This window comes from Brienomyrus brachyistius, chromosome 22 (assembly GCF_023856365.1).
Source record: "Brienomyrus brachyistius isolate T26 chromosome 22, BBRACH_0.4, whole genome shotgun sequence".
NCBI lineage: Eukaryota > Metazoa > Chordata > Actinopteri > Osteoglossiformes > Mormyridae > Brienomyrus > Brienomyrus brachyistius.
In genome coordinates, this window is record NC_064554.1 from 12493504 (window position 1) to 12517394 (window position 23891).

The 23891-nt window shown below is 50.9% G+C and overlaps 1 protein-coding gene across 8 annotated transcripts in view; it reads left to right on the top strand.

Annotated features, from left to right (window-relative positions):
- The window catches only part of rbfox1 (RNA binding fox-1 homolog 1), a 178011-nt gene that overhangs the window by 79422 nt on the left and 74698 nt on the right, over positions 1-23891 (top strand). Inside the window, exon 1 of one of the 8 annotated variants that reach the window (XM_048990435.1) lies at positions 7348-7706. The exons of 3 other annotated variants lie outside the window; for them this stretch is intronic. In XM_048990435.1, the coding sequence (XP_048846392.1) occupies positions 7419-7706 (288 nt within the window). In that variant the 5' untranslated portion in view covers positions 7348-7418. Of the gene's footprint in view, positions 1-7347; positions 7707-23891 lie in introns of those variants that run through there. 4 more of the 8 variants (XM_048990434.1, XM_048990437.1, XM_048990433.1 and 1 more) reach the window with 4 other exon arrangements.

Sequence of the window (23891 nt, forward strand, 5' to 3'; positions counted from 1 at the left end):
CGGTGCACGCTGTGGGTGCCGCTTTGGTTTTTCGGTGGCGTTGTATGTCGTGCTGGGCTTTTACCGCACGTCCGAGAGGCAGAATCGCTTCCCCCTTAGTAGTCTTCTGCCGTTATTTCTGTGTGGAATTTAAGCAGGAAGAAACGACTCGATAGAGGTTTGCTAGCGAATAATGTGTTTCACGACAGCGCACGCGTCCACAGCATGTATTCCCAGCAAGCAACTGCACTGTGAAACTTTCTCTGCCAGCAGCGTGAATTTAGGCCGACTCCTTTCCGCTTTGTCACAGGTTGACGCAGCCGCTCAGCCCACAGCTCCAGGGTTTGCGGAGCCTTAACACTGGTGATCTCTGTCACACCACGTGTCCTGCTGAACTGCAGCTTTAGGGCATCAGTGAAGCACCAGGAGGAGGCTGTTGGCCAGCCACTTCTTCCCAGTCTCCCTCCTATGGACTAGGGCTTTGGGCCCCATAATGGCACGACTTGTGACGCGCCGCATTCTCTCTCTCCCACGAAAACTGCACAACCAGATCTTTTGACGGGGCTAGTCTGCTGGGCAGCCTCCGGATAAACATTGTGCTCCTGAGGCTGGGCGGCTGTCATCTTCTGCCGGGCCCCGCAGGCTCGTTAACGTGCTGCGGAGATAACGGACACTTCACCGGCATTGGCATAATTAATGAAGAAACCCGCATGCTCTGCCAATTAACACCACAGGGAAAAGTAAAATTGGTCTTTTTTTTTTCCTTTTTTTGTATGTTCTGGCATGGTTCTGAGGACCACAGTGCGCAGCAAATAAATGGAGAGGCTTTTAACGAGCCGTGGGAGAAAGCAGCATAACCCAGAAACAGAGCTATTTAAAATGCTGAAGGCAATAGGCCTCACCGAGAAAACAACAAAACAGGACATTACAGAGGCATGAGGAACACAGCTTTAAGACACACTCCTCCTGAGAGTCAAGTGGTAAGGGATGATGCTGGCCGAAATTATTGGTTTACTTCGGCCATTCTGGAATCTGAGGCGCATCGCATCGTTATAGTGCAAAGGTACGTTTAGATGTCTCAGATTTGAGGGGAATCCTCTCGTCGGCGAGTCCGGTTAAACCTTTCGAGGTTTCACCTTGGCATTAAAACCAGCTTCCCTATATTATTCCAGAGAAAAGGGTGGCGAAAGGCAAGTCATAGCGGATTTGTGGATACTCCGGTTTCCACCTGCTGCGGCAGGCTCAGGTTGGTGAGGGTGGCGTGCTTAAGTACGACAGATAATGATTATTGGGTGGGTGTCAGGGAGGGGGTATGCTGGCTAATGAATTGCCCCTTACCTCATGCTGTTTCCAAATGAAGGTTGTTCACCATTAGGGAATCCCGCTCTGTTGTACGGTGTCCGATTGGCGGAAATGGGAGCTCCTGCATAATGATATGCTAATGAGTTCCTCTGCGCCCCTTTGCCCAGCGGTTTCATTTCAGCCAAGGTGGACTTATTCAGCAGTAAGTCCCCCATCACCCTGTTACTGAATGCAGGCCCCCATTAGTGAGGAACGTGAAAATTAATGAGGCCACTTTGATGCCCGGCCCACGTGGCTCCCCGAGTGGAGGCCGTGTTTGTCTTGGGAAGTTCAGTGTACGGCTTTGCAGTGACATCAGCACGCCTTGTTATTGTGCGATCACTAAATAATGTAGCCATCTCCATAGTTCACTGCATATCTTTATTAATTCAGTTCGTAATGGAGTATCCCAGGTACCTGAAGAGGGTCTCTGTACCACCGTGAAGAACGTCCCAGTGGCGTGAAAGTAAACCCTCACAGCACCACCTTCTTGCCTGGCTCTCTCTGGCCTTTTCTGTGGACTCCTCCTTGTGTTTGTCTGCTTTTTTTCACGCCGTTTCTCTGCATGGGCGTTTCTGCAAGGTTTCTTGTTGGGATTTCCTCATGGGGGGTGGGGGCTGACAGGCTGGGGAGGTTTTCTTTCTGGAATTTTGTGCCATTAGCTAAAATGTTTATTCTGTTTCATATTTATGTTGTTTCCCTGGGGTAATTTTCATGTCTTTTTTTGGGGAACTGTCACCATATTTTTAAACTTGGATATCAAATTTATACAGTGACATTCAAATGAATTAATAAAGGGTAACAGAGAATTAAACTGAACATATTCTCACTGCAGCAGAACCGCGTTTCCTGTTTTCCATTTAGGAAGCTAATCTTAGATGCCGCCTGGCACTTCGCAGTGAGTGTTTGTTTGTGATGAGTGCAGTGTGGTATGGAGTTAAACCCGGCACCGGTCAGTGGCGTTCGGGCCAGCTTCCCCTCAGCACAGACGCAGTGTTCTGCTGAATATCGAGGCATCTGGACCTCTCAGCTGGACGACCCGGCTCGGCTTGGCCCAGTCCGTAGACTGGCACCTGTCAGCAGGGAAATCACTGCGGAGTGGAACTGACAGCTCAACTGCGGCTGGAACGCTCACTGGATTCTCTCCTGGCGTCACTGCCTAACCTAAGATCCTTTACTCATCTGCATGCTCATTGCCCCCCCCCCCCCCCCAATGAAATATCCCCACAACAGCGGTCTCTCACCCATAGAGGATGTGGGTAAAACATGTGATATACATGTCCATGTAGCACAAAATTGCTTAGGCCTCCTCGTATCTTGCGGGAAGAGCAGCCCGCCACCCTGTCAGTCGACGCCGCGTCCATACGACGGCACACTGCGTGAGGCTGATTTATCAACAGTGTTCAGCAGTCTGCTATATTGTGCTCTGCAGTGGTACTCATCTAAACATACATCATGGAACTGCTATCAGATTTATTTTAAAAAATTATAATTAATTTCATGCTGCTTAAAACAGCCCTTTGAATTCCTTTCCCTTTGGAAATTGGAATTTTGGGGTGTTAAGATTGTAAGTCCTCTGTTCTTTCTGTTTTTTTGTGAACTGGGTTTTGGTAAATGAGCTTCCAAGCAGAACCCCCTGATAGGCATACCGAACCAACCCCCCCCCCCCCTCCATAAAAGTGCAGTAGGTGGCTGATGCTCCGGACCCTTCCAGGGGAGCCATCGGAGGACACGGCCGCGGTATCCTGCTCAGCCTCAGGCGACTCCCTGGTGAAGGATGCTGGGAGCCTGGGAGCAGGGCAGCCGCCTGGGGCCACACGCCTCCACCCATCCAATCATTTCCAAGCAAACCCCCACATTGGTGTGGACGGCGTCACTCTCCGAGACTTCCCTACGCCAGCCGCAACTGCAGCTGTTCCCGCTCTCCCGGTTCCTCTCCGCGTTTCCCTGGACTCCCCCGACACTCTGGTCCCTTTGTCTACACCCCTCCACACTCTGACTGCCATCCCCTCTGGGAGTCTCGTTACTGTCATGCGAGCGCACGCTCCTGTGTGTGTGTGTGTGTGTGTGTGTTTTTGTGGGGGAGTGTGTGTCTGCACAAAAAAAATTCAGCCACTGGCTCTATGCACTTCGGCTAAACCTTTATGTAATTCAGCTAAAATTAGCTCATCTGCACTGTATAAATGTATACAGAAATGCATTTGACTTCCCGGATGTAATAAATCTAAAATATTACGCTTAAATATGTGTGCATTTTAAATATTTAACAAAGAAATGAATATATCAGTGAAATGTATTCTAAATTAATATTTCATCACAAAATATAAATGCCAAATATGGTTCTTAATTATACAAAACTTAAATGTCTTATCACATTTCATATTTATACATATATAAATATATATATAACATAAAAGTAAATAATGTAGCCGTATGCACTGTACAGTATATACATTTTAATTTTTACTTCAATTTAATTGTTTTTTTCGGGAGCATAAAGCTGACGAAGCCGCCCCCTTATTGTTAATGCATTTGGTGGAGGTGGGGAGGTGCCACTGCGCATCCCGTCGCTCTCGCGCAGCGTGCTCCGTTTCGTCGTGCACGTGCTCCGTGTTTCATTGCGGCGCCTTCCTGGTGGTTAGAGCCGCGTACGTGTGGCAGCTTGTGCTTTCCACAACGCTTCTGCAGAGAGGCTTTGCTTAAAGCGCAGAAAAATGGACCTTCATTTTTCACTTGCAGTTACACGGATACGCTCAGGCTGCGATGGCTGCTGGTAGCACAGTACCAGCCGGAGAGGAATGCTGCTGAATCCTCATATTTAACGTGTTAGCTGTAGCAAGCACATGCTCTCCGTTTAATTCCGAACTGCCGCGTTAATTTAACTGTTTTCGCAATGATACGCTGCAGACGCACTGCAGACGCACTGCAGGGGTAGCACAGTGGATGAGGAGGCCTATCCATTGCGCATTTCAGCAAGACCACTAATAGGCTCCAGTGAGGTCTGCAACTGGGTGAACGGATTAAAACAATTTTGGTCAATTTTGAAGATGTTAGCTAAGCAACTACTACGCAACAAGAACAACAATGACAATAATAATAATGGACGGAGCACGACTGCTGGTTAGCGTGAGATTCCGGGACTCTTGCTGTTTGTTTAAAGGTCTTTGCTATGTGACCCCACTGCAGACGGGGAATTGCCGTCCATCAAAGTCGACGTAAACAAAATCAAACGTAGTCTTTTCCGGTGAAGGGATTTAATTGGATTTGAAAAGGCGTTATAACTTGTCTTTATAAAAATATGAGGTCTCTCTTATCTCCTTAACACAAAACATCCCTGTCACTACTCCTTCCTTCCAGAAAATATAATTTTTAAAGTACAACCCCCTTGTATTGCACTCGGAATATTAATTACTCTATATAATTATTAAACATTAAACAGTAATGGCACTTTGACGATGCTGACAAAGGCGTCTGGAATGAAAAGCGGTTTCAGTGAGAAGCTTCTTATATCCACATCCCTTCCTTACTTGTTTTCCCCTCTCTTGCCTTCTGTTCAAGGCTTGTAGGGCATCCGCGGTGCAGTAAAAGTCATAAATAATTGAAATGGTAAAAGGAGAGTCAGCCATATTTCGCTGTGGGTGCAGCTATCTCTGCGCTTTGCGTGGCGGCTTTTGGGGAGCTGTTTATTTGTATGCCTGTCAGTCCTCGCAGCTCTGCTGTACAACCAGGGCGGAATCTCTCCTTATCACTGCCAAAAAGAATGAAATAAAATTAATGAGCTGTTGAGTAAATTCACTAAATCAATTTATGAACTTATCAATTTAGACACGGCAGGGCAGCTCCAGGAACCGCGCTGGTCACTAAATTGGTTTTGACACAGTCCGGTCGGCATTGCAGCATGCTAAGCGACTCCTTGCGCGAGAGACGGGGAGCCAGTTAAAGCGTTCCGAGGGGAGGCGTTCGTGGCCAGCGCTGAAGGTCGACCTGGAGCTGCTGTGGATGTAGGAGCAATTTACGCACACATGGCAACAAAGGAAGAGCACAAAGCCAAACAAAACGCGCACGTGGGCAGGAACAGATGTGGCCCACACAGACAGGCGGACAGGCATAAACTCACAGATAGATAGAGACAGATGTGCCCCCACACACATACACACAGGCATAAATATGCACAAAATAGATGCCGATGATAGATTATCCCCGACCCCGCATACACACACGGTCGCGCGCACGTAGTTCGGGAAAGTTGTGTTTAATTACTGAAAAGTGAAATTCCTGCGTTAAGCGTGAAAATAAGTGGATTAAATGAATACCGTGATTATACCCTGATTGTAAAGGCCTAATACCTTTACATATATTATTAGATTTTCTCAAAACACCGGGCTGCTTTTTACATTTATTTTTTGAAATCTGAGAATATGCTTGGCGTGGTGGCGAAGGCGTGCAACACTGGAAAATAATAAAAAAGAAATATGTATGACAGAAAAAATAAATAAAACCATCTTGCCCTTCGGGCAAACGCAGAAAGGAACAGTGTGAGTAGAAGTGAACAAAGCACAGGCGCTGTCTTCGTTATTAATGGCGTCCCTTTTTAAAGAACCCTTTTCTAAATTAAGTACCCTTGTGAAACATACAAAAAAAAACATCGATTTTTTACTACTGGACTTTATTATTGTAACAAGGTCCCGCTTCCTGGTTTCAGTCGATGTTGATTTGCAAATCATCCAGGCCAGTGAGACTATCAAAACATTAAACGAAGACAAAATATGTATATGTATTTTTAAAGAGAAGCCCTTTGATAATTTAAGTTTGTTGCGGTCGGCCAGACCTTCCATGAGGCTGAATTAAATATTGATTGCTTAACTAGAGAAAAATATAATTTGTTTGATCATTTAACTGTGTCTGTAAGATATTGCTCAGCGGTTTGGGTGGTTTTTACTGTATTTCGCCTTTACAGCAGTGAATACAGCCCTTTGTATCGGGGTTTAATGAATTATTCACCGCTGCATTTTTCCTAGTCTAGGTAAATGGTCTTTTTGGAAGCTGCAGTCAGCTGGCACGGTGTTTGACTTTCTCTCCGGACAGTATTTTCTTACTGAGTTGACATTTTGCGGCTGAACTGAACAATGAATTGAGGAAGACATCGATACAGAAAGCTTTTTTTCCTTAAACCCTGTGCCTGGATTTGAGTGTCCATTTTCAAAAATACATTTATATAAAAATGTTTTCATTCCAAGCAGCTGTCGAGGCTTCTGTATACAGTAAACGATAACAAGTGGATGTTTACTGTTTTACTGCCTTTAATACTTATTATTACACCTATTAATTTACAGTGTAAATTTCACACGCGGACCACGCGTACCGTGCATCCCTACCACACAGCGCGCACGGGTGCGTTTGTGTGGGTGTGTGTGTGTGTGTGTATAAAATTATGGAGGCTATATATAAACATTCTTTTCAGATAAGCTGAAAATAATACTTTAATTTTTTCTTTTTATATTAACAGCCGTGTTGAAGTATAATTTACTAAGATAAGGACCCGGTTTGGGGGGGCGGGGGTATTTTTCACCCAGACCCTCCCTGGACGTGTACAGGTGTTAAGGGATATAGAAGGATATAGAATGAACTGTCCCCTCTGATATAACTAATTTAACTTGACAGCAACATTAGTTTACAAAAGGGGGGAAAAGGAAACGGTCTGGCTATTTATGATTCGAGGCACTTACTGCCCTTCCCACCCTCCCCTGGGGTCTGAAGAATACGCAGCGAAATGGGCTCCGTCTCCGTACGCCATCTGACAAATAAGGAGCGGCGTAGCAGCGGAGCGGAGCCCTGCGAGGAGCCGTCGTCCCTCCGCCGCTCTCACTAACCGTGTCGGCTCTGCCTGCCGGAGCCCTGAACTGTCAGGGAAGCTGCATCCATCTAGCGGCCGTCTGCAGAGCTCCGCTCTCAGCCAGCTGATCCATCCGATCGGGGGGGTGGGGTGGGGTGGGGGGTAGGGCTGGGGGTGGGAATCTCTCCATCCGAGCCGGAAAAGTGAGATTCCGTGCCGTTTGCTCGGAGGCGCATAAGCCGGGTACACGGGCACACGCATTCACATGCGCTCGTGCACGCGCGTCTCCCCCGCGCAGTCCCAGCAGCACTCCGTCGCCGCTCCCGCAGCGCATCCGGTGCCGGTCCTACAGAGCAACCCCGACGGCGTGCGGGAACCGGCTGGACAAGACCGGGAGCACCGTGCGTGCGTGCGAGCTTCTCCGCTTGCCCTGCGCATACCCAACGGAGGCGAGATGCAGCATCCCGTTTCGGGGGGGACTTGCGTGGCTCTGCCCAACGTGGACATGTGTCCGCAGCTGTCCTGTGCCTTGACGTTCATGTACCTGCAGCAGGTAAGTTCACCTGTTCGCTGATCAAATCGCTGGGGGTGTAAGGGGACGGCATGTTCCGCTCCTCCGCTCTCCTCCGGTCTTCTCCGCGTTACTCCGGGTTCCGGTGCCGCCGCGATATGCTGCCTCTTTCAGGCTGGCATGCGAGTCTGTTAAACGCCCTGCGAATAAAACTTAAAACATGCGTGTTCGCCCTCAGTGCGCATTTTTACCGTAAGTGACGCATCATATTTAATGTAGTAGGAGGTCAGACTTATCACGTTACCACATAGTATCGCGAATGGGGATACATATGCGTAGTGTAGAATATTATCAGGTTTTGTTTTCTGAACTATGTTATGACTAGGTGTAGAATTACGTCTAATATTTCCATTTGTATTGTATTTTTCTTCAGTTGTGTGGATTACTAATATTTATATACACTGATAATTATTTAATGGTATGTGAATTTATATTTGATTTTCCAATATATTTTCAAATTGAATTATATATTATTGAGCGGATCAAGTTACAGTTGATCGCAAAAAGCCTTAATATTTAGAGCATCAGGTGCGTGTGTTTGTATTGGTGCAGATCACGCACACCAAATCACATTTATATGTAAACTATAAATATTTTAATAGCACTTTGTTTATCTCCCAAAATAGTGTGACCTGTCTCTGTGTTGTACCTCACACCGTTGGGTGGGTGTTATAACGAGGGCTGTGCTGATTTGCGCGCCGCCCTGGGCCGCTGGCCTGCCCGGTTTCACATGCTTCTCTGTGACACTGTTCATGACCCCTAATGTTGTGCTATTCTGCCGTAAATCACATTACACAGTAACTCTATCAGCACCCGTCATGCAGATTTCTACTTTGCTGTGTGATCCGTCTCTTCCTTTCTGTTTCTCTGATCTGGGGGAAAGTTTTGTATGTATGCGTGGGACGTCGGCGCCCCCTTGTATGACGGAGGCGCCTGCGCGCCTTTGTGAGGCTCCCTCTTTATAATCGAAGGATTAAGGCTCTGCTGAGGTCCTACTCGACATCCCTCCTTTAAATACTCCACCCTTGTCTCCATCCCATTTATGTTTTTCTCTCCCCGTGCCCGCGGTGCGCGCATCGCCTGTTTGGGGGGGGCTCGCGAGAACGCTCAGCGCTCTCTCAGATGCAGTGCCGCAGGAATCTGGGTCTGCGCTGCTATATATAGTCGGGATCCGGCACATTTACGGCGGGCCCGGCCACCATCGGGGGCATCTGCACAGACGGCGGGCCAGGGACGCTGCTCCGCGTTCATGCCCTGGCCTTTCTGGGTGGAAAACGTACACGCTGCACCCGGGGCCTCCGCCAGCCGCCGAGCAGTGGACAAATGCGAGCCGTCTTGCAGGAAAATAGAGCGTGGGAGGGGGCGGGCCGCTCACTGGGGGTAATAGATAGAGAGACTCGTATCAATGGCGCCTAATGGGCTTTCAGGCCAACATGTCAATCAGCTGCCCTTAGAAGACACAGCCAGTGGAATTTCTTATTGATTTCTCTTAACGTGCGTGTGTGTGTGTGTGTGTGTGTGTGTGGAGGGGGGGGGGGGGGTATGGGGGAGCTTAAGTAGGTTGCTGTTGCATGGCCCTCAGAGTGATTTTAGCCCTTTTAGTGCCGGCCCCCCTACGCCTCGTCCCGATGGCCGCAGTGACATGCCAAGCGAGGCCGGATTTCTCCACGATGGCTTTCACACACCCGTGCTGTAGGATATACTGCGTGACGCCGGCCAGCCGGCAGGCGTACTTCTCAGCAGTGCCTCGCACGTACCGGGGGTGGAGGAGAGCAGGAGGGAGGAAGCCGAATGATTCAATCAAGCCCCCGGCTTTCCCTAATGTCTGTTTCATCCGGAGAGGTTCGCCCTGTTCGCAGAGTGAACAGGAGGAGCACAGCTTCCTGGTGCTGTGGAAGTCCACCCGACTGCCTGATTAGTGCAGCAGTTAGCTGCCTCAATGTGCTGCTCACGGTCGCCCAACACTGTGCCTGTACCATAACTTCAGCATGTTTTGTGTGTGTGTGTGTGTGTGTGTGGTCCAGGTATGATTTACATCATGGGGACACTCAATGTGATAAAACCCTGTTGTTTTGACATTGTGGGGACCATTTTTTTTTGGTCTCCATGGTGGGAAATTCAATTTTATAGAAACATATGACTGCAAATAATATGACTGAAAATAACAAACTATTTTGTTTGATTACTTATGTTTAAGATTAAGGCTGTGTAGGGGTTAAGGTCGTCATGTAGGGACTACAGTTTTCCCCATTGAAATGAAGGAGAGTCCCCACAAAGACATAAGTACAGTCCTGTGTGTGTGTGTCGTATTTACTGGCCTCCTTCCTTAATCTCCACTGGATCTGGAATGTCGTCGTGCTGCTGGTCGTTTGATGCTGTTGGGTAAATCACACCGCGTAGGTGTTACACATGGGCTTCTTTTATACGTGTCACTCAGGGCCCTGCCCCCACATGGTCGCGGGTGGTGCTGCGCCTGTTTTGTTTAAGCAAGGCGTGCAGTTTGAAGCGCAGGAGGTTTTTCAGACTCAATGCCTCTCAGTGATTTGCATTAAAAATACTTTTCGTTTTAAGTTACATTATGTAATTTAGCGCACTTTCCAAATGTGGTGCTTAAATTCAAATGTAGGCAGTTTATCAAATGCGCTACACATTTTCTGTGTGTGTGTGTGTGTGTGTGTGTGTGAGAGAGAGTATACAGACGCTCCTCTACTTACGAACTTTCAGACATACGAACGAAGAGGACTGCAAGTCCAAATTGTGTTCATTGGGCTCCAGTTTCCTGTCCGCAACATCAATTATTTTTTTCTGCGTGCCAATTCCGCATACCATGACTTCTGACCGCTACTCCCGCCGCGCAGCAGCGTAGCGTGCGTACTCCCAACATACTAGATCTTTGTGCTTTCATACCCTTAAAATGATGTAGGATGACAATTTACGAACATTTCAAGTTATGATCGGCTGTTCGGAACCTATCTCGTTCGTAAGTAGAGGAGCGTCTGTACTACACACACACACACACACACACACATATATATATATATAACGTGTGTGTGTGTGTGTGTGTGTGTGTGTATAAAGTATTTAAAATAAGCTGCCTGTCCAATCCTGAGTCGTTCTGGCGGTGCCCGTTTTGATGGGTGACATCATCTGCTCTGCCAGCCACTCCGGGAGCCTGTCCTTGCTGTGTTGGGATATCCTCCCTGATTCCCGTCTGGCCGGTGTCTCGGCATGCTGACGGGAGCGTCTGTGTTCCATGACTATGAGTGAGACTTCCTGTCCGGCCTGGTGCCCGGTAAACGCTTCCTGGAAAACCGCGGTCATCCGCTGTCTCTCTGTCCGAACCGCTCCGGTTTATTAACCGACACCTGGCGGAGGCAGTGTTCGGACTGTGCTCACCATGGGCTTTGACCCACCGTGCTGGTAAGTGGTTCAGGTGCAGAGTTCTGAGCTCCAGTTGGTGAGACGAGGCTGATGCTAGGAGACTCGGCACTTTGGAAGGCGGGCAGGTGACCGAAATGGTTTGGGGGGGTTCGAGTCCCGTGTGGAGCCCGGTGTAACCCAGGCGGGGGGAGAGGATGTTGCGTGAATTGTGTGGATAAGGCATGGATGGGGGGGGGGGGGGGGGCAGCCTGAGAAATCACATAGTGTGTAAGCCCCCCCCTGCCCCCCCCGGGTAAGAGCATTTGCATGGTAAATAAGCAGTGTTTTCCCTGGCATTAAGAGCTGCTCAGTTTAAGGCTTTGTTTTGCTAGATTTTATCAGGCTTGTAAAGAGGGTATAAACATTTATGTTTTGTTTGCACAAGTATGTACTTTGCCTGGATGCCTCTTTGTTCTCCTAACGGGCGTCCCTACGCCGGCCTGGCTGTTTCATCTCCGCTGTTTGTGTTCGCCTGGATGCTAATTCATGGCTGGGGCAAAGGAGTTCTGCGCGGGCGGTGATGGATGTATGGAAAGAGGGGGGCGGGGCAGAGACAGGCCCGCGGTATTGCACCATCTGCACGCCTTGCCAACACGTGCCCGGCGATTCTCTCGCCCTATGTCTTGCCGCCTTCCCGGCCCTGTGATCGGGCCTTTCCGCAATTCGCTCATTATTTATTTACTCATCTGTTTGTTTTCATCTCTCCGTTTCCACGACGTCATTTCCTGTGTCTGCAGAACAAGCACAGTCATGTGGTACGGTCTTGCCTGACATTTCCTCAGGGGGGGTGCAGTCTGTAGGCCTTTTTTTTTTGCCCCTGACTCCATCTTCCCAAAAGGTGAAGGCGATGAGGTGTTGGCCCCCGCTTGGCACATGTCCCTTGTGGCTCAGCCCCTCATGGCCACTGCTCTGTGACAGATTTCCCTGTGAACTCGGGTGATCGTTGCTTTCCCCGAAGACTGGAGAACTTCAAAGTCAGCTGGACAGCTAATTAATGTCCATATCCTTCTCAGAGCTGCCTTTCGGTAATTTCACAGCTGCTGCTTTTGATCTTCTGCATTTGCCAAACCACATATAGGGTCATCAGTTCCCTCCGATGGGGCGAGTAAGGTAAACGGCCGGTTTGCTGAGCCTCGGCAGTGAGACTGTGCCTTGACCATACTGCCGCCGCTTTCGGGATACGCACACGTCGCTCCTGCATCTGAGTTAGTGCTCTAACATCAAACACAGAGGACCTCAGACCAGGACCACAGCCGGCCTGCTGGAGTGGGTCTGAAACTTCTCAGATTAAGTCCCCAAAGGAGTCTGCTGGATATCTCTTGTAAAACCTACAACAAAATATTCACAGTTTCTCTTAATAGTGTCAGCTAAGCAACAAAATTGTACTAAAACTATTGCTACCCTGGTATCGTTTCATTATATTACATTATATCATCCAAACACATACTAATCATTCTCATTTATTATTGTTATGATTATGATTTGACCTCCATCTTGACCTCTTCCTGACTTGATCGGTTGTTCATCCCCACAATAAGCAGGCCACCCCCCCCGCCCCCCCCGCCCTCACAGACACACGGACAGCGGCGCGCCTCTTTCCAATTAGCTCTATGTATCGTTTATCTGTGGTCAGGATTCCTGGAGCAATTAGCCGTGTGTCTGCAGCTGCATATTGCTGTTCTTGCAGATTCCAGTGGCTCCACCGGACTCTCTTTCTCCCTCCCTCCTTCTCTCCCTCCCTCTCTCTCTCCCTCTCTCTCCCTCTCTGCATTTATTATTCCAAGTTTCACAAGGGATTCGAGGTTGGGGGGATTGAACCTGACCGTAGTTGCATATCCGTGGCATGTTCGGCATACCATACGTCACCATGCCAACGCAACTTTGGTATGTCAGCGGGCTTCTGTGATGAAATGTCGGCTTTATTCCCTCGATCCCTTTAACTGACCACACCCCTTTTGGTGGCCCTCACCCATTTGTGTGTTTCTGTGGAAAATGGCTTGTTTTGACAGTGCCAGCCCGGTCTGTGGAGATCTTCCCTCTCGCACATTTTTCCTGTTCATGTCGTTAGGCCACCAACCACAGCAGGTTTCAGGAATTTTACACATGCCCCTGAGCAAGCGGAGTGAGCCCCCTCATCACAGCCGGATGAATATTTCATCGTAGATGGAAGGTGGTCTTTGATGTGGACCTGGACGTCAGGAGTCCACACAGGAGTCCTTGTGCTTTCGATAAGGGAAGATGGACGTGATTACAGACGACAGCATCCCTCAAACGCCATGAGGGCTGGGGGGGGCACACATTGCTGCACAGTAGAGCAGACCAGTCAGTCACGGCGAGCCCTTGGACGGTGAAATGGAATGGGATGGGTGGCGTCGGAGGCGGCTGTACGTCACTGGCCCTTTCATCTCTCCCCATTTGCATTTTTATCTGGGAGGTTTTAACATGGCTGCCTGCCTCAATTAACAGCACATGCTGGGGGGGCTGGGGCCGGTAATCCCTGCCGGAGCAGTAATACAGACAGAGCACTCTGTACGAATTCAGCCCGAGCCTCTGCCCACTCATGCTATTCCATTGGCTGATCGGCATTTTCTTTCTGATATGTGTCTGTCGCCCTATTTGCCGATGCATGTCTTGCTTCAGCGCTATTGGTGGAAGTCTACGTGTCTACATGTTATTTCCCAAAGCTATGTCTTTGCAGTGTTTTCATGGCTTTTCCCGATTTGTCAGAACTGAATCCAAACGCAGTGGCTCCTTTGAAGTTAAATAATGGAATTGGCAGTTTTTGAGACAAATCAGTGCTGGGCTGTTTTTTTTTTTTTTTTTTAATTATACATTTCATGGCAAACTACAGTCACGACTTTCTGTGCGGCGTGGAGTGCTGTCCCCCTCAGTTGGCTCACTGGATGTGGAGAACATGACACATGACCCAGCCGAGTACTGGGGCGATCATGTCAGCGACAAGCATGTACAGTCTAGTGATGTGGCGAAATGCATATCCTTCCTTCAGGGAAAACGAAGGCATCGCACAACACGATGGCATCGCAGCCACAGTGCACAGGTTCAGATGGTCAACCCCATCCCCCCCCCTCCCTCCCCCCTGTGCTGCTGTGACATGCTGTGGCCCCCATCTCACCTCACCACCCGTCGACCCATGTGCCTGGAGATCAACATAGCCCATGCTGCCGAGAGGGGCATCAGAAGTGTGGCATGTGGAGCATGATGGAGTGCTCCCTGCATGGAGCCAGTTCCGGCAACACAGTCCCCACGGCGCAGCCTTTCCAGCGAACGCTGCACATTCACCAGTATTAATGACTCACACCGCCGCTGCCGCTCAGGGGCCCGGCCCTGTTACGGAGAGCATCCGGCGATGGGGCCCGCCACTGCTTGGCGCTGCTCGCCGGCGCGTCATCAGTCACACCAAGAGGGAGTGTTAGCTGCTTAAAAATAATTACGGATATGGATTCCCGGCGGCACATCCTGCCCGAGTCCCGCTAATCCTGGGAGGCTTTGACGGCCCGGAACGTGAGCGGCAGCGGCCGGGAGCCCCGGGTTTCCCCGTCGCCATCGCACTGCACGGCTGGAGTGCCAGAGCGCTGCAGCTTGATAAACGTGAGGGCCGTAACGCACCCAGCTGAAGAGCCACTTAGTGGCTCTCCGCAAATCAAACACCTGCTTTCTAGGACGGCGTTAATTCAGCCGGCTCTCAGAACGGTGCCGTGACGTTTTAAAGTGATTAAACCCCCTCCCCCCGCATCTTCCCTGACCTGAGAACACTCTGTCTTAAATTTATGCTCCGATTCCGGCGGATATTCCCCACCTCCAGCCCGGTTTGCATTGCTGGTGCGGGCGGAGGAGGAGGAGGAGGACCGGCCTAAATTTAAAGCACTCCGTGTTGCAGGCGAGCACTCCTGTGTCCATGGCAACTAATTTGTGAATCCGTTCAATGGGTAAAGGTGGGATCGGGGATTTGGACCGGCTTCTCCATCCTGAGCCCACCTACATGCCCCGGGGTGCAGCATCGTCACGGGGTCCAGTGCTGGAGCACTCTGTTTATTCCGGGGTCCGGATAAAAAAAAAAAAAAAAACAGGTCGGAAGTGTGTGGCAGGCAGTGAGGTGATTCTCGGGAGACAGGACCAGATAGCTGACAGCTTGTCTGTGGGGAGAAGGCATGAGAGCCACAGTGGGGAGGGGAGGTCAGGGATGGGGGGGGTGATCTCTGTGTTGCCTAAAGATGAGGTTGTTTACCTAAAAATATGCTTAAGGTGCACTGATGTACACATCATATATACAGAACAATTCCGGTTTGATGAAGCAATACAGCATCAGACTGATTCCCTGGGTGGTTGTGGTAGCTTTGGGATGATTCCAAACACATTTGTGGGTCAATTCATGCACCAAGTCATTTGCTGAAACAAAAAAATAAAAATAAGTGTGAGTGAAGGGTGCACTTTTTTTGTGCCCCCGCTTGGGGACATTTGCGCTTTAGCAAGACGATAAGAGCAACATCCGGCTATGACGTGCTCTGTGGTTTCATCGATTTCACTGGAGTGGGAGTGATTTCTGGTTCGGAGAGGGGTCTGATCATTCCTGCAGCGCTCAAAATCAGGGATTAGTGCGGCTGCTTGAGAGACACGCCGCTCATTTCACATACATCAAGCTGATCTGCCGACACCCTTGGCCTTTTTGCCTTTTAATTTAAACTTCTGTTTCAGAGAATTGGGCTGTTAATGGTGTGAAGGGCGGTTTCTGAGGGAGGGGCACCGTGCTCGGGGTCTCGCTTGGAAAACCCACCGCGGCCCGGCTGTTCGTAGCACGCCAGCAAATTAATTCCACCAAGACGGAAACAGAAGCAAGCCCTTTGCTCATCCTGTTAAGGAGAGGAAATAGAATTGGATTTCTCCAGACCACTCTGGGTGAGATTTCTCTCCATGACTCTCTCCCCAATGTCGGTGGCCTCAGCGGTCCAGCCTCGCACCCGCAGCCCCTCTCGCTTTGCTCCCAGCCTCATTAAGGCAAAAACACACACAAAGAAAAGCCTTTTAAGCAGCTACGCGTGGTCGCGGAGCATTTAACATGTCGAGCGGCGCCGCCGCAGCCCGCTTACAGCGCGGTGCTTGTTATGCATCCCCCCTCGCGGTGAGTGGAAGCCGCTCGCCCCCAGAATTCTCAGGGGGGACTCAGTTCTTCATTTGCAGGGTCTTGAAAGCAAGAGGTACAAATGAATCAGGCTGCTGAGGTAGATTCAGCTGTAAAGCTCGGGGTGGCCAGTCATTGCTTGGGGCAGTTTTGCTCCCGATTATAATGATTTTATTTTCAGTTTTGTAAAACTCATGGGCGGCAATTTGTCGGTTGATATTTCCAGTCAGGCCACTGTTGTTGAAATCTGGATTATGGGCAGGTGTGGAAGATGCCGGAAGGGTCTCAGAGTGGCTGCCATGCTTCCCCAGCACGCGGATCAGTGTAGACAGGAACAAGATTTTCAGTCTGTGGTCCACATGATGTGAGATGGGGCAGAATTCTGCTTTTATAGGGAGGGGAGAGGTTTCACACTCAGGAGATTGCATCCGAATCACGGGACGTCACCAGGCAGAGAATTATTCCGCCAGGGGAGTTGTTACTCGCCCCCCCCAACCCCCACCTCGTTAATCTGACGTCGTGTCCTGGCTGGCAGAGTTTATAGCATCGCCGTACAGCTCAGGAATCAGGTTTGGGACCGTAGCTGGGGTGTGGCCTCGAGTCAGACCCTGATTGCATGAAGGCCGTATCCTGAAGGGGACAGAGTGCAATGACATCCACGTTGTGAGCAGAGTGAAGGGCAATGGGATGGGCTAGTGGGGGCCATCGGACAGGAGGTGGCCATGTGACACTGTGACACCTTGCACCCTGGGGGGGGGGGGGGGGTGCTCAGGGACTGGTGTCCTGGGAAAACGGCAGGTAAGCAGGGCACACAGCGTCAACACCACATTCTGCGAGCCACTAAATCCGCAGGGTTCCCGCCCCCCACCCCCCCCACGGTGACCTGTCTCATTTGCCCAACATGCTGCTTGCGTCTGTCTGAAGGTGGGGCTATATCTTACCCCCACCTTGAAGGTCGCCTCTATTTGTTTGGTTGGTTGCTGTCAATCTGTTTGAATACTCCCCCCTTGATGTGGGCTGTGGAGGGGAGGGTCATTTGGGCTGCGGTGACATGGGTGTCCGGGAAGGCGTGTGCTCACCTCAGAGGCCATGTCATTCACACGCAGCAGGACGTGCTTAATGGTGTCGCTGCGGACAGGGCTCACCGTGACCTTGGCAGGGGCCACCACCAGCTCGGGGGGCTTGGGAGAGCAGAGTCTCCCCCTACTTGCAGAGTCCCCCCTACTTGCAGAGTCTCCCCTACCGACCCATCTGGCATCGCGATTCCCAAAAAGCCTTCAGAATGGCCTCGGTGAGGAAAACCCAAATGTGTTCCTGAGCAAGCCTAAGGAGGGGGCCCTGCGATCCTGAAGCTGCAGTTAGAGGTGGGGGGGCCCTGTGATCCTGAAGCTGCAGTTAGAGGTGGGGGGGGGGGCCCTGTGATCCTGAAGCTGTAGTTAGAGGTGGGGGGGCCCTGCGATCCTGAAGCTGCAGTTATAGGTGAGGAGCCCTGCGATCCTGAAGCCGCAGTTAGAGGTGGGGGGGCCCTGCGATCCTGAAGCTGTAGTTAGAGGTGGGAGGTTTCCTGTGATCCTGAAGCTGCAGTTATAGGTGAGGAGCCCTGCAATCCTGAAGCTGCAGTTATAGGTGAGGAGCCCTGCGATCCTGAAGCCGCAGTTAGAGGTGGGGGGGCCCTGCGATCCTGAAGCTGCAGTTAGAGGTGGGGGGGCCCTGTGATCCTGAAGCTGCAGTTAGAGGTGGGAGGTTTCCTGTGATCCTGAAGCTGCAGTTATAGGTGGGAGGTGCCCTGCAATCCTGAAGCCGCAGTTATAGGTGGGAGGTTTCCTGTAATCCTGAAGCTGCAGTTATAGGTGGGAGGTGCCCTGCAATCCTGAAGCCGCAGTTATAGGTGGGAGGTTTCCTGTAATCCTGAAGCTGCAGTTATAGGTGGGAGGTGCCCTGCAATCCTGAAGCCGCAGTTATAGGTGGGAGGTTTCCTGTAATCCTGAAGCCGCAGTTATAGGTGGGAGGTTTCCTGTAATCCTGAAGCTGCAGTTATAGGTGGGGGGGGCCCTGTGATCCTGAAGCTGCAGTTATAGGTGGGGGGCCTTGTGATCCTGAAGCTGCAGTTAGAGGTGGGGGGCCTTGTGATCCTGAAGCCGCAGTTATAGGTGGGGGGCCTTGTGATCCTGAAGCCGCAGTTATAGGTGGGGGGCCTTGTGATCCTGAAGCTGCAGTTAGAGGTGGGGGGGCCCTGTGATCCTGAAGCTGCAGTTAGAGGTGGCAGGTTTCCTGTGATCCTGAAGCTGCAGTTATAGGTGAGGAGCCCTGCAATCCTGAAGCCGCAGTTAGAGGTGGGAGGTTTCCTGTAATCCTGAAGCTGCAGTTATAGGTGGGGGGGGGCCCTGTGATCCTGAAGCTGCAGTTATAGGTGGGGGGCCTTGTGATCCTGAAGCTGCAGTTAGAGGTGGGGGGCCTTGTGATCCTGAAGCCGCAGTTATAGGTGGGGGGCCTTGTGATCCTGAAGCCGCAGTTATAGGTGGGGGGCCTTGTGATCCTGAAGCTGCAGTTAGAGGTGGGGGGGCCCTGTGATCCTGAAGCTGCAGTTAGAGGTGGCAGGTTTCCTGTGATCCTGAAGCTGCAGTTATAGGTGAGGAGCCCTGCAATCCTGAAGCTGCAGTTATAGGTGAGGAGCCCTGCAATCCTGAAGCCGCAGTTATAGGTGGGAGGTTTCTTGTAATCCTGAAGCTGCAGTTATAGGTGGGGGGGGGCCCTGTGATCCTGAAGCTGCAGTTATAGGTGGGGGGCCTTGTGATCCTGAAGCTGCAGTTAGAGGTGGGGGGCCTTGTGATCCTGAAGCCGCAGTTATAGGTGGGGGGCCTTGTGATCCTGAAGCCGCAGTTATAGGTGGGGGGCCTTGTGATCCTGAAGCTTTAGTTATAGGTGGGGGGCCCTGTGATCCTGAAGCTGCAGTTATAGGTGGGGGGGGCCTGCAATCCTGAAGCTGCAGTTAGAGGTGGGGGGCCTTGTGATCCTGAAGCTGCAGTTAGAGGTGGGGGGCCTTGTAATCCTGAAGCTGCAGTTATAGGTGGGGGGGCCCTGTGATCCTGAAGCTGTAGTTAGAGGTGGGGGGGGCCCTGTGATCTTGAGGCTGCAGTTATAGGTGGGGGGCCTTGTGATCCTGAAGCTGCAGTTATAGGTGGGGGGGCCCTGTGATCCTGAAGCTGTAGTTAGAGGTGGGGGGGCCCTGTGATCTTGAGGCTGCAGTTATAGGTGGGGGGCCTTGTGATCCTGAAGCTGCAGTTATAGGTGGGGGGGCCTTGTGATCCTGAAGCCGCAGTTATAGGTGGGGGGCCTTGTGATCTTGAGGCTGCAGTTATAGGTGGGGGGCCTTGTGATCTTGAGGTTGCAGTTAGAGGTGGGGGGCCTTGTGATCTTGAGGCTGCAGTTAGAGGTGTGCATCCCAACCCACACACTGACACCCTCCCCGCCCCCCCATTACATTCTTGGATGAACGGCCCATCTGGGATCGCATTTCACAGCCTTTGCACTGTGACCACACGCTAAGAGCCTGATCGTCTGTCCTGGAAGTCACCGTCCCAGTGGGCAGGGATACCATTCCGGCTTGGCACAGAGGCTCAGGGAGCTGCAGCCAGTCTGCGGGATGGAAACTCGATTGCGCTGCTAGACCTCGCCTGCACGACGACACATGAAGCTGGAGGCCCAAAGGCGTCTCCTTATCACAGCGCCTCCTGCCCCTGCTGGCTTCTTATTTATTTTTTGTGTGGGGGGGGTGTACAGGAGGCACCGTTGCATTTAATCTCACTCCGGCTTCCCTTATCATCCCTGATTTTCTTCCCGGAAGCACACCCTCTTCTCCAGAACACGCCTGCTATTGTTCCTCCTGTTTCATAGCTTTTCTCGTGCCATGTTGCTCCCGGAGGCGTAATTCCCGGTCTCCATCATGCCTGTGGTTCGTTCCCTTTTAAGTCACAGATTTGGATGAACATGCTTTGGTGTTTAATGCAGAGTGTGACACGGGGATGGCGGGGGGAGTGTGAGCGATGGAGGGGAGGGGGGGGATTCAGTACGGCAACGTGACAAACCCACAGCACCATGGCCGGCCGTAACCTCGAGACAGGAAAAGGCAGCCAGGTGGGTCGCGTGTAAATGAAGCGTGTCCCCTCGATTCCCCCACCTGGGCTGTCCCCATCCCACTCTCCCCTGTCCCCCGGGGCAACCTTCACGCACAGACATGGCAGGCTGGGTGGGCCAGCGGAACCGGGCTGTTTATGGAAGCTATCATTCCGAGACCCGTGCGTGCTTTCCCTGGCGCCGCAGGGATCCTTTCTTTCCGGCGAGTCCGACCCACTGATTGCTGCCGGTCCCTTCTGGGGAGATGTCACAGGCCACAGTGGTACATTGTTGTCATTTAAAAAGGAGAAGAAACCTTGTAAATGTCAGTTTGGCAGGTATCACTTAGAGGATCACTTAGTGGCACCATGGTGGTTTTTAGCCGATCGGCCAGAAGGCAGTGAAGCTGGTGGCCTTGCCGTCATGGTCCCACCCCCCCCCCCCCCCCCCCCGCAGCTACCACCGCCTGAAAGCAGCTGCTGGGCCCCATCTTTCAATGCAGAATTAAAAGTTCTTTACAGGATGCGAAGGTCAGAACTAAAATCCCAGGCACACTTATTGTCACATTTCAAAAAAGTAATTAGAGTGTGTTTTTGGAATTATTTTTTTTGTGACACGAAAGATCCGTCTGGTTTGATGTTAAATTTTTTTTTTTACATTTGTCTTGATACCTTCTGCAGCACTGTGGTTGCGTCAGGCCTCACCAACACTGTCTACGAGCAAGGGGGCGCTGCTGAGTCCGCCGTTTCCCCCCCCCCTTTGCATCCGGGCCCTGTAATGGATCGTTTGCCACTGTCATCGACTCCCCCCGTCCCTAAAACAAGAGAGGGCAGGAGATTGGCTCAGCCTCTCACCCAATGCATTTACGATGGTGAGAGGGCCCCTCCAGTGGGCCACTGCGATTCGCTGTCCTCCCCCCTAGCGTTATTGATGTGTGTGTGGGGGGGGGGGGGGGGGGGGGATCGTATCATCTAACAAGCAACTCAGCACTATTGTACTTAGGGAAATAATTGGAATTTTTATGGTTGAGAAAGCAAACACTTTTAATACAGGCAAAAGGCCTCATGTAGTCAGAGAGGAGACAGTGGGAAATCAGAAAGATGGATCACCCTAATCTGTATATTGACATCTCTCATGGCTGAACAAATGGTCTAGTTGAGCTATATTCGCCCGTATTGATCGGCCGGCTGCTTAGCATTCATGCTTGGCTTGCGGAGGTTGACCACGGGGCGCGGGGATTTGATCTCCCCTGGCGTCGTTCTGTGGGACTCAGCAGTTCCCCCGCTCCGGCGCTGACCCGGCGGGGTGGGGCTTGGGTTCGAGCTGCGGGTCATGTTCCATCACCTGGGCACAGGGGGCCCATGTGACTGGAATTCGACCCCTCCTCCCCCACTACATAGCCCCTGCATGTCAGCCACCGTCGTCATCCACCGTGATCATTTCGCTGTATTAGGTCATGGAAGGGCCGCTGTTTGCAAATTCCCAGGGAGCAATCCATATGTGGGGTCTCAGGTCGTCCATGGTTAAAAAACAAAGTTCAAAGCTAACGTTACACTTACTGTCTGCTTAGTGTTCTGTTTTGTACTGTTTCTTTGTATCTACTGACATTTTGAGCCCTGATTAATAATCTCTCATACCATGATATTCTAGAGCTTTCTATTATTTGGGAAAAAATACGACAGACTGGCCTCTAACAACATTACGGTTCCTGTTCATTCAGTAATCGCGGTGCTTTATTTGTCTTGCAATAGGTGGGCATCATTGTTAGCATGCTAATCTAGTTCCCCGAATACATTAACAGTTATGAATAAAAGATGCATGGAACGCTTTGTCAAAGTCTGACAGCTTCCCATTACGATTATATAACCCTTTGAGTTATATATGTTGCTTCTTTAAGGTTGTAGCTGCAGTCCGTCGGGGTCAGACAGGGCAGTGAGTCAGTCAGTCTTCAGTCTCTGTCTAATGAATGAGCAGATGTGTACGCTGCCTTGGCCCCTCTTGGAGCAGATGTTGAAGTTGCTCTGGAAAGTTCCTATGTCTCTTGTAGATGAAGTGCCTTCACCGGAGGAGTGGCTGCAGTCGGCTGAATTGGCTGAATGCAATCAGGTTTAATGGACTCCAGCTCGTGGGGAATTAAATAACCATTGATTTGCTGGAATGTTCCCGTCATTACCGAATGCCGCTATTCCCACATCACTATGGCGGGCGGAATTGATGCGCAGGGGGGGGGGGGGTTGGGGGGGGGGGGTCAGGTCATCTTCTCTTTATTTGGCTCGTATGGCTTTCTCCTGTTCGGCTTCTACGCTGTTTCTGATATCCTAGCTTTAATTTGACAATTGAGGAGATTAGTGATGGGCTGGCTCTCTAACCACTTGTGAATGGAAAGGGAGAAATATATATATATAATATGTGTGCAGAGATATATGTGTGTAAAGTATGATAATGTTGAAACAGAGCTGACTTTGGTACCAACATATTATCGAGTGTTTTTCGGCAGAAAGGGGGCGGGCTCTCATCCTAAGAAGGTCATCAGAAGCTGTTGAATGAAACCAATTTTACTGAAACCTTCCACAGAAATTAGCATCAAATGGTACATGTGAAAGGGAATGCAGGCTTGGGGAATGTCAATGAGCCGGAGAGGGGAGAGGGCGCGGGGGGTGGGGGGAGACGAGTCGGATGAGGGAGGGCAGGAGATGGACGGGAGGGGAGACAGGCACGATTTGGGGGGAAGGAAGCAGGTGGGATGGGGATGGTTAAGGAGACAGGCAGGAGGGGGGCAGAGAAGGAGATGGGCTGGAGCGTGGTAGGATCAGTGAGGAGTGGCTCTTTAGAGGACGGGTGCAGTATGTACCGGTGCCACAGGGCCCAGAAAAGATCTGGACCTGGACCCGGCGGGCCACCTTTGGAAAGGCCCAGAAAGCGACGGCACGCATAGGGTAGCGTACTGCTTCTTGGCAAACCATCACTAGCGCAGCTGGCATCGGCTCGCTGCTACACGGAGGTACCGCAGCCATCAAATGGCCGGCGGGCGATGGGTGATGTATGGTGCGGTTTGATCATACATATTCATCGTTACTAAACTGTATCTATGTATTTCATTAGCATTTCAAATCTCAGCCATGCGGCGTCTCCAGTGCCCCCCTCCCCGACTTACCACTACTGCATATAGAATATGAATGTGGTATGAGTACGGTATAGCTGGCTCTGTCCTGCTTCCTGGAGCCGCTCCTGCATCCTACTCACATGTGCTACGAACCCAAAACCGCTTCACCCCACCGACCATTTGAACGCGGGGACCCATGTCGTCACGTGTGTATCGCCCTGGCTTTGAGAATATCGTAAAATTCCGTCACCTCACTGTGTGCCAATGCTGCTTCTCTCCACCGCTAATCCAGCCCGTTTCGTGGACCAAGGCTATTTCCCAGATCCATTTGAACCGTCCTCAGTGGTGCCACGTCGCTGTGTCTAATTTGGTCATTAGCATACTGAGAGCCCTG